Source organism: Rhinatrema bivittatum, chromosome 12 (genome assembly GCF_901001135.1).
Source record: "Rhinatrema bivittatum chromosome 12, aRhiBiv1.1, whole genome shotgun sequence".
Lineage (NCBI taxonomy): Eukaryota > Metazoa > Chordata > Amphibia > Gymnophiona > Rhinatrematidae > Rhinatrema > Rhinatrema bivittatum.
Window position 1 is genome coordinate 10961061 of NC_042626.1, and position 14009 is coordinate 10975069.

Consider the following 14009-nt stretch of genomic DNA (forward strand, 5'->3'; position numbering starts at 1 on the left):
TCCTTTCACCTGCTTTGGCTGGAAGCCGCAGTGTGCAAGATGCCTGAGATAAGTAATCCCACTCCTGGATTAATTACTTCCAAAGTAACTAACACCAGACTTGACTTCAAAGTTTTATTCCTGTATGTTAAATGCCAACATGAACTGTGAGCACTACCGCCTAAAACAAATCTTGCATTAACCCAGTAGGAACCAAAATTTTAGGGTAAGAGGAAGAAAGTGTATGTAAAAGCAGAAATTTCCTAAAAATTATTTTCTGCACACCTCCTAGCCTAGATTTTTGGTGCCAGCTGGGTTAATGCAAGATTTGTTTTTGGGGGTAGTGCCCACAGTTCATGCTGGCATTTAACATGCAGGAATAAAAAGCTTTGAAGTCAAGTCTGGTGTATAATCAAGATCTTAAGGTTTCCTCTGGATGACTTCTGCTGTGTATTATCTGCTCATAAAAACTGGCTTACAGGGAGTGGAGGGGTAGGGGGATTATCACAGTTTACGGATTAGAAAAATTGCTAGTATGAAACTCAAGATATGATACCAACAGATGACAGTGTCAAATGTCGTCACTTAATTGTCTGCTGACAAAAGACACAGAAAACACATCCTGAGCTTTGCAATCCATTTTGTCTCTGCAGTAACAGAAATATGCAAAATGAGATTTTTAACCACTAAGTTAAACAGATGGGAACTTAAAGCCACACAAGGAATCCCCAGGACTTTGACTTTCTAAACATGAATTAGCACTAGAGGAGACGTCTTCACTGGTTTAATTGTGAATTCCAGAGACTTACTGTGCTGTAACATCAATACCAAACACCAGCCCTGCTCAAGAAAGACTACAAGTTGAAAACATGAGATACAGAGATCATTTCTGCAAAATAATCAAACATTACTGTTCATATATATACACACACAGAGACATTCAGAATATATGAAATTTATAGACAGTATATCCAGAGTATATACACACAGACAATCCCGATGCACACACAAGTAAAAAGGCAGAACCATGAGAAATTTAATTGGTTGATACAAAAATGCAGTGATTGGATCACGCATGGGGGGGGGGGGGGGGGGCAAACAGGTCAGCTTGGCATGAGGAATCTGCAACTGGGAGGGCAGCTTTCAACAATGCTCAGTGAAAGCACAGCGCACTTCCACTGTATTAAACTAAAACCTAGATGGAGGAACATGGCTACATGCCCAGCAATGTCACCCTTCCACTCACCACCAGGAAGCAGGGTACTGGTCATGAAAACCACACACTGGACTCTCTTAGAACATTTTGCTTCTTGACTGTCATCTATATTTAGTTTGTGATGCTGCCCTAGTGTTTTTCTCCCAGGGGTATCACAAGGAGATTATGGCAACATAAGAGTATCTCCCAACCAACAAGATTTGGGCACCAAATGACCAGTCTCAAAAAAGGCATTTTCCAAGTAAATATCCATTCAAGTGTAGAGAAACAGTCTCCGACAGCATGGAGCTACAAAATGGAACTGTCCACATCATGGAGGTGGAAATATTTCAGTCATGATTTTCTCTGTGGCAGCGATGGAAGAAAAAGAAAAAAAAAAAAGTCAGGCAGGCAAAATGGAGGAATCAGAATCATCCAGCGTAATTGCAGCTTGTGCTATAAATTGCTACGGTACGACTGCATACCCAGGAATTGCTGTATGGTGTTTGCAGCCATAATAGCAGAAAATGTACTTCATACATCACAGATTGGTGGCAGAAACCTCAAATGTTGCCATACGTTCCCGCACGGCTCTTCCTCATGACCACCCTCGTTTTAGACAAGAGGCATTTCCTCAGCACCGGCCTCCACGTCTGTGATCTCTGTCTTTCTTTGAGGTTAGAGCGGTTACCTGTCAGCAGAGTCGTGGCTACAGACGGGGATCGACCCCTAATCTTGCCAGAGCGTGCATTGATGCTAATTTTTAGGATGAATTGGTCCTCGGACTGCATGAGGCGGTGAGCGGCTGCCCTCCTGGAATATAAAAATGTCACCAGCATGCCCAGAAATGTTACAAATGGAGAAGGATGGGCTGTCTGGCTGTGATGGAGGCCTTCCTAGGTCAGCATGGGAAGAGATGAGCGCTCAGAAGAGTTCTCTGGTAGGGTAGGGGAAACAGAAGCAACACTTCAGTTGTCCGAGAGCAGCCAGACTGTTGGCTTATTTTGTGTACCTCAGGGCAATGAAGATGGGCACTGACAGCATCCATGGTCCATTCCCGCTTGACAAGGCAAGAAGTAAAAAGGCAGATCAGTTCCAGTGAGCTCACAAACTGATCATCCACAGCCAGCCTGCAATGCCCGCTCAAAGCCGCCCAAACACCGCAGCAACGTGGGATCTCTAAAGGGAATCAAAAAGACACGAGTGGGGAAGGAGAGACAGCAATAAGGAGGGAACAGGGTCAGAGAGGGACAGAACAGAACATGGGTGGAGACGGAAAGAGCACAAGGGGAGCAGAGAGAGAAAACAAAGACTCGTTATCCACCTCTGGATTTTAGATGTTTACCTGAATAAGGTAAAGTGCACTTAGATACACAGAAAGATCAACGAATGAGCCGACCACATCAGCGACGCTCCTTGAAGATGTCTGGCTATTTGACCAGGCTCCACGCTCTGGTATAACAAGCTGCACTTCCACGGTCCTACGGAGTTGAAAACGAGGCGCACCTTGATCCTGTCAGTGTGTTTGGGACTCCGCGATAACTCACCTCATCACACCACCGTGCACGAGAAGCCGATGCAGCCCTGGTTGCTGTCCTCACTGCTGCTCAGCTTTTTCATCCTGTACTGCCGGATCTCTCTTACCAGTGTGTAAAAGGCATCTTCGACCCCCTGAAGACAAAAATAAAAATAAACTCTTCTCCCCAGGATATTGCAAATCAGCGCAGCTCTCCAGCTGTCTTTTCTTTCCCAATTCCACCTAGAGATCAGGTGGATAGATAGTACTCTTTGGGGTCTGCGCATGCATGAACGGTTTCCCTTCTATGGGCTCTTTCCAATCTGCTTCTCCGACCATTAATATAACGCCTCGCCCCTTCCCGTGTTAGAAAAATGGGTCTTCTCTTCCCATACACAACAGATACCTAGCGAGGTCTCTGGTTCCACCACTACCGCCCCCCCCATCTCTGTGACAGATTTAGCTTTCAGTCACCTCTCTCCCATTCTGCCCTCCCCCACTCTGAATCTCTGACGTAGTCCCATTTTCCCTCCCATGTCAGATGTCATGGCTCCTAGTGGCTACCCTAACCTTTGCCACCTTAGGCACAGGCCTAGTGGAAATCCAGGTCTGCTCCTTCCTTAAAGAGCAAATCCTCTTCTTCCTTGCCCACAGTTGTAGCAGGAATGCTCAAGGCAGTTTCAGCCCCCTTTGTCCCCTGCAGCTCGATCTGTGAGTCCTGTGCCTCACCTGTCTTGTTTTGGCTGAGGTTTCGATGAAAGGAATGCCGTAGCTCTTGGCAACCTCCTGAGCCTGCTTCATGTCCACAGTCCTGCTGGGCAGGTCACACTTGTTTCCCACCAGTACCATTGGCACGTCATCCGAATCCTTCACCCTTTTAATCTGTTCCCTGTGTGAAGATGAAAACCTTTCAGACAGGAGTCTGGCTTCAAAGCAGTCACAGCCAGGGTCAAGGAACAGCCCAGCTAAAGAACAAATATCCATAAAGCACTAACTGCTCATTTATTCAAAATAAATGACAAGTGCAGAAGAGAGCACAAGTGATATTTACCGCCCCTCTGTGCCAAACAGCACGAGAGAGAGTTATCAGGAATCCATCTCCTTCTGCAGGGAGAGGCTCTTCTCTCTCTGCCTTCTCGCATCTGTTTGGTGCCCAGAGCGGGTGTAAACTCAAGGCCCTGTACCCTCGGGAATGCCACACACTATGGCTGAAGGTACTAGCATGGAGATAAGCAGTAGGAACAGATGTAGTATAGGGATTTCACTGTCAACATTCAGCAAAGTGGGCATCTAACAGCGGAGGACTGCCACCCTCCCCCCAACAGCAGCCGTGGATCAGGAACACACCTGCGTCCATGCCATCTAACTAGAAAGAACAGACCATAGGGAATCCTGGAAGGATCCAAAGAGGTAACCTTATCCACCAGCCCAGAGATGGCACCTGAGTCTGCTCTTAAAAACCACCATCACCTGAGGTACCTGCTTCCGGCTTTCGTTGTTATTCAGTTTTCTAAAACTGAATTTTTTTAAACTTATTATCCACACTTATCACAGAGAAAACTACTTCAAGGCGGATTCCAAAAAAACATTCATAAGAATCACAAATAAGACATCAGACAACACAGCAAAAAGAAACAGACAGATTGCGAGCTGCGTAAGAAACACAGCTTACTGCCACTGAAGATAAAAGAAAAATGGGATCCAGCACTGAAACAGAAATAAACCTTGTTTGTTTGAAGAGGTGCATTTTTAATGCATTAGCACAGTCTATTACTCTAATGTGGCCTGGCAAGGTTCTCACTGAACAAGGCGGTTTATAAACTAAACAGCATCGATGTGCATCATTTTGTGAATTAAATTGGCGATTTTATATTGGCCTCGTCACTTCACAGGCAGCCAGCATAAGGGGGTTAAGAGAGGAAAAATGGGATTCCGCAGAGTGGCGTTCTGAACTCCTTGTAAAGGCTGCGGCCTGCGCTGCGGAAGGCCAATAGAAAGTGAATTTTCTGGCTGGCTTGGCAGCCACTAGCCAGGACGCTCAGATCCCAAGGGGCACCGAGCAGTCCTGCCAAAATGTGCTCTGTCCCCATTTTCAGGGCTGCTAACCCGCTCCTATGCCAGTCCTGGGTTTTACCTCATTGTATTTACAGACTTGTAATTCCTTCCTTTCTTGGAAGGACGAGAACTCAAGTTCAGGGATTCAATGGTGTAAAACCGCGATGCGCTTAGCCCCCTCCCCCCACCAGCATCAAGCCTTGGCTATGCAACTCTGGCAAAAAGAGCAAACCTGTAGAGATTTATGTCGGCAAACGACTTGCTGTTGTTAATAGCGAAGACACAGAGAAAGCCTTCGCCTGTCCGCATGTACTGGTCACGCATGGCGCTGTACTCCTCCTGCCCAGCAGTGTCCAGAATGTCCAACAGGCACGTCTCTCCGTCTATCACCACCTGCTTCCTGTACGAGTCCTGGGAGACAAGACAGTGGCACATTCACTTGCTTGCACTCTTTTCAAGTTCTCAGATCAGATTGGTTTTAACTAGCAAGACATGGAGGGGTAACAGCGATACACATTTAGAAAAACTGCCGAGACTCAAAAGGCTTGTAAACAAAATAACTGGGAAAATTATAAATTAAATTGCAGGAATATCTTTGGATCTGTTGTCTGCTAGAATTCCCATGAGATTTATTGGCTCTGGGAACCGTGAGGACTCTGGCATGGTCTGGGCCTGGAATAGGCCTCCACTACTTCCAGTGCCTTTTCCAGTGTAAGGTTCAGGTATCGGCAAACTCACTGTTGCTATCCAGGCTATCCAGGAACTGTTCCAGTAGAACTGCTTTGCCTACCTCCATACCACTCTTCCCTTCCAGGCGCAGCCACTTCCAAGCAACATCCTTTAGTCTGTGGAAGAGGTTCCTAAGATTTTCACCAGCCAGAAGAACTCCCTGCTGAAATTGCTGTTGGTAGACTTTTGGGGTGAGTCCTGCTCTCTCTAGGATGGTGGTCTTGACTTCCTGGTGTGTACACCTTCCTTCCAGACTGGCGGTTTGGAAGGCATCTTGACTACTCCCGGTAAGTAGATTCCCCAGATAGGTAATCCACCTGTCCTCTGGCAGACCTGCCAGTTGAGCTGTGCATTCAAAGCTTTTTAGGAAACCATTGGGGTCTTCTCCTGGTGTCATCGTAAGTAGTGTCGGTGACACGGGTGGAGGAATGGTTACCACGGTTTGCACAGCTTGTGCCATCTAGAGGTTAGCACCATATACTGCTACATCACCTATTCTCACAGTGCCTGCTATTGCTTAATTTGGGTTTGCAGGGCGTGCTGCAGTTGCTGCTGCCCTGTAACAAAGACCTGGATCACTTGTTCTATCTCCGCTTCTTTCCCAAACTACGCACCTCTCGGGGGAAAGGAGAGCAGAATAAAACAAAAAAAAGCCTGCTGGCCTGTTCGGCCCTTACTCACCGCTTGACCCATGACTACACAGGCAGGGCTAGCCCCCTTGGCCTGTTGTGCAAAGAGTGGGTGAGTGAAACAGGGAGATCCCAGGAAAGAGGAAAAAACTGCAGGGGTTTTTTTTGTTAATTCTTTTGCTGCTACAGCTGCGGGCACTGGGATTTACTTCCTGCTTAGGCAAGAGATCCCATTGCTGCCACCATATGTGATAACTTGGCGACAGTGGCTTGGAAACAGCCTCTGGCTGTTTCCTGTTTGTGCAATTTATTTACAGTGGAGAATGAAAAGTAAAATCAAATGATACAGCTCAATTTAACTTCAAGTAGACACACAGTCCTCAAATATAGCAGATTTTTTCATACAGTGGCTTCCTGCTTGCTCCCTGGGGCCTGTCTAAACCTTCCAGGCCCTGAGTTCTTAAAACTCTGATGAGGAGTTCCTCCCTTAACCCAGGATTCCCTGTAGGTTTGTATTTTAAGGAGGACAGAGCAAGACAGTTGTGCCTGGTCCTTTAAGATAGTCTGAGGGCGTTTTCAGTATGTGCCTCACATTCCCATCCAAAAAGAGACAAACTTTGGTACCTACAGTCTCTGCCTAACTGCTCTGTCATAGCCCACAGTTGCTTAGAAAGCAGCCATGATTGCTATTTTCATTGGAGGCCACACTGGCATGGCCCTAGGAGAGCTCCCCAGGAAGAAAATGCTGCTCTGGCAGTTTTTGGCAGTTGCAGAAGAGCATCAGTAAGGAAGGAAGGAGAGAGCACATGCTTCGTGGGCTGACGTGCACAGAGCTGTTGGGTCGCTTCCACTCTGCAGGCACAGCTTTTAACCTCCTGTACCCGCAGAGAGCACAATGGGATAAACTTGCCTAAGGAGCCTGGTGGGCAAAACACTGCCAACCCCACACAACCTTTCCCCCACCCCAGGCCCCCCAAATCTGTCCTTTCCTAAGACATTAAACTAATGAAGGCAATAATTTTCATTTGGGGTTTGCTCATCTTTCAGTGGATTTTTCTTCTTGACTCTGGGGCTCAACAAAGCCCCGGGAATGGTTATCATCTCAATGACAGCGATGGCATGGCCTGGCTTACCTCTATTGTGGGATCATACTCATCCACAAAGTGGTTCTGTATTAGCTGAATTGTCAAAGCACTCTTCCCAACGCCTCCAGCTCCAACCACCACCAGTTTATACTCTGTCATCTCAGCCCAAGAAAAACCTGTGTACAAACCATAACAAGCACAGATTAACAAAAAAAGAGGAGGCCTGCTCATCCTCCAAGACACTGAAGAGAAAGGGAGAGCGTTGGTATGGGAGACTGCAGGGTTGGAGGGATGTGATCAGGCTGCGAGTGGTCAAAGATGCACCAAAAGTAGTTTTTGCAGGAGCTTCAGCCCACTTGGGTCTCTGGCAACCCCTTGCTAAGGAGAGCCGGATGATGAGCACAAGGGGAGGGGCTTGTGATAAGGCCAGGGACAAAGTTACAGAAGATGGAGACTAATTTTGGGAAGGGGGGAGGAGAGGATGGTTGTGGCAGTTCAGGACTCCCCCTCACTATTTCTCTGCTGGGCCATTTCTCATCGACTTGGACTCCTTCCTGGCTGATGGGCAGGCGGCTGCTGTGATTATGGGGCTGAAGGACTCCATTTCCCAGAATCCTTTTATCACCACTGGAAATTATATCAGAAGCTGTGGACTATTTGAGGGGGGAGGCTGTGGCCTGACGATGCTGTCCTTAGATCCCGAAGCCTGTCCGATTCCTCCTCCTCTGCTCTTCAGGCTCACTAAACTGCTTTGATTCTAGTTTGCTTTTAGGATCTATTTTTCATGCATTTATCTTGTTTTCAGCTGGAAATGTTTCTCACCTTTTGTGTGCTCTGAGCTTTAAAAAAAAAAAAAAAAAAAAAAAAAACCACCCCACAAGAATTATACACTTTAATTAATTTAACTTGCCTAAGTGTCCCAGATTTTTCTTTTGGCTCATTTATTTTTTGTACTGCTCCCTTTTCTCTCTCTTTCTCGAGAGATGAGATCGAGAGATAGAAGATTGGGCATCCAAATGGCAGATGTAAATTAATGTGGATAAGTACAAGGTGATGCATATAGGGAAAAATAACCCTTGCTGTGGTTACACGATGTTAGGTTCCATATTAGGAGCTACCACCCAGGAAAAAGATCTAGGCATCATAGTGGATAATACTTTAAAATCATCGGCTCAGTGTACTGCAGCAGTCAAAAAAGCAAACAATGTTAGGAATTATTAGGAAGGGAATGGTTAATAGAACGGAAAATGTCATAATGCGGTCTCACCATGGAGCGATACAGAGGCATTATGACATTTTCCGTTCTATTAACCATTCCCTTCCTAATAATTCCTAACATTGTTTGCTTTTTTGACTGCTGCAGCACACTGAGCTGACGATTTAAAGTATTATCCACTATGATGCCTAGATCTCTTTCCTGGGTGGTAGCTCTTAATATGGAACCTAACATCGTATAACCACAGCAAGGGTTATTTTTCCCTATATGCAACACCTTGCACTTATCCACATTAAATTTCATCTGCCATTTGGATGCCCAATCTTCCAGTCTCACAAGGTCCTCCTGCAATTTATCACAATCCACTTGTGATTTAACTACTCTGAATAATTTTGTATCATCTGCAGATTTGATTATTTCACTCACTGTATTTCTTTCCAGATCATTTATAAATATATTGAACAGTAAGGGTCCCAATACAGATCCCTGAGGCACTCCACTGTCCACTCCCTTCCACTGAGAAAATTGCCCATTTAATCCTACTCTCTGTTTCCTGTCTTTTAGCCAGTTTGCAATCCATGAAAGGACATCACCACCTATCCCATGACTTTTTACTTTTCCTAAAAGCCTCTCATGAGGAACTTTGTCAAACACCTTCTGAAAATCCAAATACACATCATCATCTACCGGTTCTCCTTTATCCACATGTTTATTAACCCCTTCAAAAAAGTGAAGCAGATTTTAGAAGCAAGGCTTCTCCATGATGTGTCCCATTAAACCATGTTCTTCTATATACTCTGTGATTTTGTTCTTTAGAATAGTTCCCACTATTTTTCCTGGCACTGAAGTCAGGCTCACCGGTCCATAGCTCCTTTCCTACTGCTATTCTATAGATGCCATTTGATCTTTTGCTTTCCCCTCCCTTCTTCATAACCAGTAATCCTCTGGGCTTGTCCCAGGTTTTCTTGAATTCTGTCACCAGAATGGGAAGAGGGGGGGGGGGGGGGGGACCTGCATGGAGTGGCAGCTGCTGCCCTTGACAGAGGTCTTGGGGGTGATTTGCATGGAGAAGCAGCTGCCAGCATGTGCAGCTTGCTGGGCAGATTGGATGGACCATTTAGTGTTCTGCCGACTTTTACTGTGTGTTACTTTCCCCATAGAGACCATCACCCTCTCCATGAAGATGTATTTTCTGTTGCAAATACCATGACCTCTTGATCTGTGAAAAAAGTTTAGTTTTCATGTGCATTTGTATTTGAGATATTCGACTATATCCATCCTCTCTTCTGTCTTCCCTCTTCTCTAGAGTATACATGTTTAGGTCCTCCTGTCTCCTCTCATGTGTAAATTCTGTATTTATTTGGTATCTTTTCTCTGGCTTGCCGCCTTTTGGAGGTCTGACTTCCTGAGCTGGACACAATATTCCAAGTGAGGTCTCAAAGTCTTGCAGGATCACATCCTTTATTCTACCAGCTCCATCTCTCTCTCTATGTACCACAGCATCTCTCTGGCCACTGCTTTCTCACGCCAGTTTGCTTACCTTAAAAGATTTATATTTGAAAATATAAATCTTATCTTGAAAATGTGGCACAATCTCTTAGGATTTATTTTTATTTTATCACTTTTTAACAAATCTTACAAGAAAATTCTTGTTACAAATAGAAAAGAAAATAGCAAATTTCCAATCCAATATCTTATACACTAAAGTATACTCTATAACATACATCTTTTCTAGTAGTCCACAATAATAATAAATGCTGATTTATCAATTATTTCCAAAAAAAGAAAAAATAAAACAAGCACAATTGTATTAGACATTACTGTTATTAAGCAGTAACTGCAACGGTATTCTATAGTATTTAGGGACGCCCACTCCTAATGTAGAGAAGTATATAATCAGACCTAACTTTTATTTCAGAGGAATTTTATCACTTAAAAAGGATAATTAAGATGGATAATAAAAAATATGATACTCCTTTATATTTTATGCAGCATTTACAGGGGTATTTTAATAAATATATCCCCCCAATCTGGACTACCTTTGGCCTTAATAACAGAAATTGTTGCCTTCTTTTCTGTGTTGATTTTGACACATCTGGATATATTCTAACCTTCAATTTATAAAATTCCTCATGCTTATATTTAAAGAATAATCTTAGAATCCAGTCTCTATCTGGTCTAAGACAAACGACACTATCAATGTCGCCTCCTGAGCCAGTTCAGAGTCGGATGTCTCTAATATATGTGATAGATCTAAAGATAGAGTATCCATTACTCATCTACTTTCCTGGCTACAATCCAAATTTTCTTGTTTTTTATACGGCATTAAATAGTATGCTTTTGCTATTGGAGGTACCATTTCTTCAGAAACTTTCAATATTTCTACAATATATTTTAACATATCTTTTGCTGTTATATGAGGTAATTTTGGAAAATTAATAAATCTTAAATTCCTCCTATTAACATTTTCTAAGTTTTCAACTTTCATTTGTAGAATTCTATTCTCTGCTATTATGGAGTCCTGAAGTGGTTTCCATTTAGAAATATCCGTCTTAGCCTTTTCAATTTCTTTAGTTATTACTTCTTTAAATTTTTTCAAATTAAGTACTCTCTTGTATTTTGACGACTTTCCCCACAATATGATTTATCTGTATAGACATAGTCAATCCAGCAATCGCTTCCCATATTGTATCCAATGTGATTAATTCAGGTTTTGCTAATACCGGGGGTTTAAATTCTTTCAATAAGACATCTCCTACTTCACTACTTTCCCCCTGTAATGTCTGTGATGTCTGAATATCTTCTTCTACGGATGGGCTTATCATAATCAGGCTACCCTCTCCAGATTCACTGGGGCTTACTGACCCTGCCCCCGAAGTTACATCTGCACATGGAATAGACTTAGTTTTTGGGTACTTGCCAGGTTCTTATGGCCTGGATTGGCCACTGTTGGAAACAGGATGCTGGGCTTGATGGACCCTTGGTCTGACCCAGTATGGCAATTTCTTATGTTCTTATGTTCCGCTTGTGGAACTTCAGACAGTATTTCGCGGGTTCTGAAGAGTGCCGGATTAGTAGATAGTTCCCTGTAAATCGGGGATAATGTTGAATGGTCTGGAGGTGTGGACACTTGAAATCCTACATCCATTTCCTTCAACTGCGACCCTTCCGATTTATTTCCCCGTTGCACATGGGCATCCATGGGCCCTAAAACTTTAGTCATCGGAGAGATAGTGGAGTCTAATCTCTCTTTAGCTGGGTCGTTTTCTGGCAGTATGTGGCATTGTTGAAATCAGTTAAAGAGTATAAGCATGGGGCCCAAATACTGCTTCACAACACTGATTTAAATCAGCATCAAACCAACTTTATAGGGCTTTAGAGGGAGAGGAGTGGTTAGTAATCTATGAAAATATCTGAAAAGTTAATAATAATGCCTTACTTGATTGTAGAATCCACCAATAGAACATCCACAAATTAAAACAAAGCCGTGCATCCCTTTGGCGCCGTGACGCAAAAGGGGTGGAATTTAAAGGGCTCTCACCGATGTTGGATGACATCAGCACATCCCAGCTGATCCCCCTTGGGTCCGGTAATTACCTGCAACCCCCCCCCCCCCCCCCCCCCCGGAAGGCTGCTGGGTCTTTTCTTTCTGCCCCCAATCTCTTAGGATTTAATCCCCCCATATAGAACTTTAAACTGGATTCTATTTTCAGAAAATGAGGATGTGCAAGACTTTTTTTAAAAAGAAAATATTTCTACTATTGAAAACGTTTCATTTACAGAAAAATAAAATCAGCAGAAGCTTTAAGTACATTTCTCAATAGACTTTTCCTGCATTTCCACATTCACTTTGGCATGATACAAATGGTTTATGGGATGAGCTCTTAAACCAGAAAATTTAAGATTGGAATAAAATTAAACATTGTATATGAGATTGTTTTGATACCTTTAAGTAGGCCAATGAGAAAATTACAAAGTTATACTACTCTGTTAAAACTCAAAAAATAAGATAAAGATGTAAAACAAACTTTCCAACTTTCCATTCGTCAGTTTTCTGAAACATCAAATTAAAGTAATTTCCCCATCCAAATAACTTTTCTTCACAAAAGAACAAAAAGCTTTGTTACATTTTAAAATTAAAAATATCAGATCAACAAAAAAATGCGAGAACTGGCCATATTAGTTACATAAAGTATACTTAGAGCTGCTAGTCATCTTTTTTAGGTTACCTTTAGAAACATGGAATAAAATTCAGCACTAAACAAATAAACGGAGGATTTAAAAGACAACACCAAGTAATCCTCCCCTCCCCCACAAATGGCATTTTTAAAACCAGGTATTTGTCCTAGATAACTAATACTGGGCCAAGTGAGGTATTAGGAAAGCCTCGAGAAGCGATGCAAGGATGAGGTAATCGGTCATTAGCCGGTCTAAAGCTTTAACGGAGGTGTTACAACCACGGCCCAGGGAGGACGGGAATGGTAGGAAAAACCTTTTGTACCCCACCCAGCTAACCTCCGGCAAGGGGCTCAACTGGAAGCCGCTGGAAAAGATGCAGGGCTTGGGGCTGCAAGGATGGGAAAGGGGCAACTCGGCCAAGCCCTTCTGCTCCCAGTATGTGGGGGGGGGGGGGGGGGGGGAAGAGTCACAAATGACCTCATCCCATCCCCCCACGCACGGCTCCACCGATAGCTCCTGGCGAGGGACCAGTGAACAAGCGAAGCCACAAGTCCAGCGTGGGGAGAGGGGCGCCGAACCGCGACTGCCCCTCCCTATTTTTAAAAAAAAAAAAAAGGCATTATATAAAAACTTTTATGGTGCACGCCGAGTACCTGCTTCAGTGCTGCTCCCTGACTGCGGGGCTCACTTCCTGGTCCCTGGTCTGGCTCTGACGTCAGTCCTCCTCTCCATTGGCTCAGATCGAGGCCAATCGAGGGCCGCCCTGGCCTTTTTTTAAAAAAACACAAAGAGCGCCCCGGTTTGCACTCTTTTACCCTGCCAAGACCCTGGAAAATTCTCCCTTCTTGGAAGAAATAGCCTCTGCCCAGTTTTCACTCTCTCCACAGATGATGTCACTGTTGAGCTTTCATAAGCCAAGGTGGACCCCCCCTGTGCGATGTCATCCCTTGCTTTTTAATTTAATTTGTGCTTTTGGCGATCACTGTTACTTTGGCAGTGTATGGGGAGCAGATTAAGATTAATTAAGCATTCTAATTTTTACAATATAATCATAAACTGCTGTAGGGTTATCAAATGTATGTTTAAAATGTTACACAGGAGAGAAAAAATCTCTTTTGTTTCGAGTTTCTTACAGGTCGATACAGTAACGTTCAGTTAAAGATTCCCCGTCTGTAACGTGCTAGGAGCGCACAATACAGACGAGTAAGGCGATCCAGCAATACAGTCTCCAGTTTCACGCGTTCTTAGCGCTTCCTAAAATAAACACCTAACCCTTTCCGCACCCAGCATGTAAATGAACGAAAAAGCTGTATAATGAAGGAATTAGCTATTCCCCTGCGATACTGTAACGGGCGCTGATATTATCTCCTCCGTAACCCGCTGTTCTGCCGCGGCCTTAACCTGCTAGTTTACTGCCTCCCCCTAG

The 14009-nt window shown here is 44.0% G+C and overlaps 1 protein-coding gene across 2 annotated transcripts; it reads right to left on the reverse strand.

Moving 5' to 3' along the window:
* Window positions 1-748: 748 nt before the first annotated feature.
* On the reverse strand, window positions 749-13375 carry NRAS (NRAS proto-oncogene, GTPase). Of its 2 annotated transcripts, none has more exons than XM_029573244.1 (6): window positions 13237-13375; window positions 7237-7364; window positions 4978-5156; window positions 3420-3579; window positions 2722-2845; window positions 749-2353 (listed from the first exon to the last, which is right to left on the reverse strand). In XM_029573244.1, exons 2-5 carry the CDS (start codon window positions 7345-7347, stop codon window positions 2726-2728), a joined length of 570 nt encoding a protein of 189 aa, XP_029429104.1. In that variant the 5' UTR covers window positions 7348-7364; window positions 13237-13375; the 3' UTR covers window positions 749-2353; window positions 2722-2725. The 2 variants fall into 2 exon arrangements, with proteins under 2 accessions (XP_029429104.1, XP_029429103.1); XM_029573243.1 differs by lacking the exon at window positions 13237-13375 and adding an exon at window positions 12920-13136.
* Between the last annotated feature and the right edge of the window lie 634 nt (window positions 13376-14009).

What these genes read in the sequence shown, in the direction of transcription:
- NRAS (XM_029573244.1), bottom strand. Translation starts at nt 7,347, where the DNA reads ATGACAGAGTATAAACTGGTGGTGGTTGGAGCTGGAGGCGTTGGGAAG. An exon ending in GCCGACATAAATCTCTACAG is followed by an intron (nt 3,580 to 4,977) that starts GTTTGCTCTTTT and finishes ATCTTCACACAG; the next exon opens with GGAACAGATTAAAAGGGTGA. An exon ending in CCTCAGCCAAAACAAGACAG is followed by an intron (nt 2,846 to 3,419) that starts GTGAGGCACAGG and finishes TTTTGTCTTCAG; the next exon opens with GGGGTCGAAGATGCCTTTTA.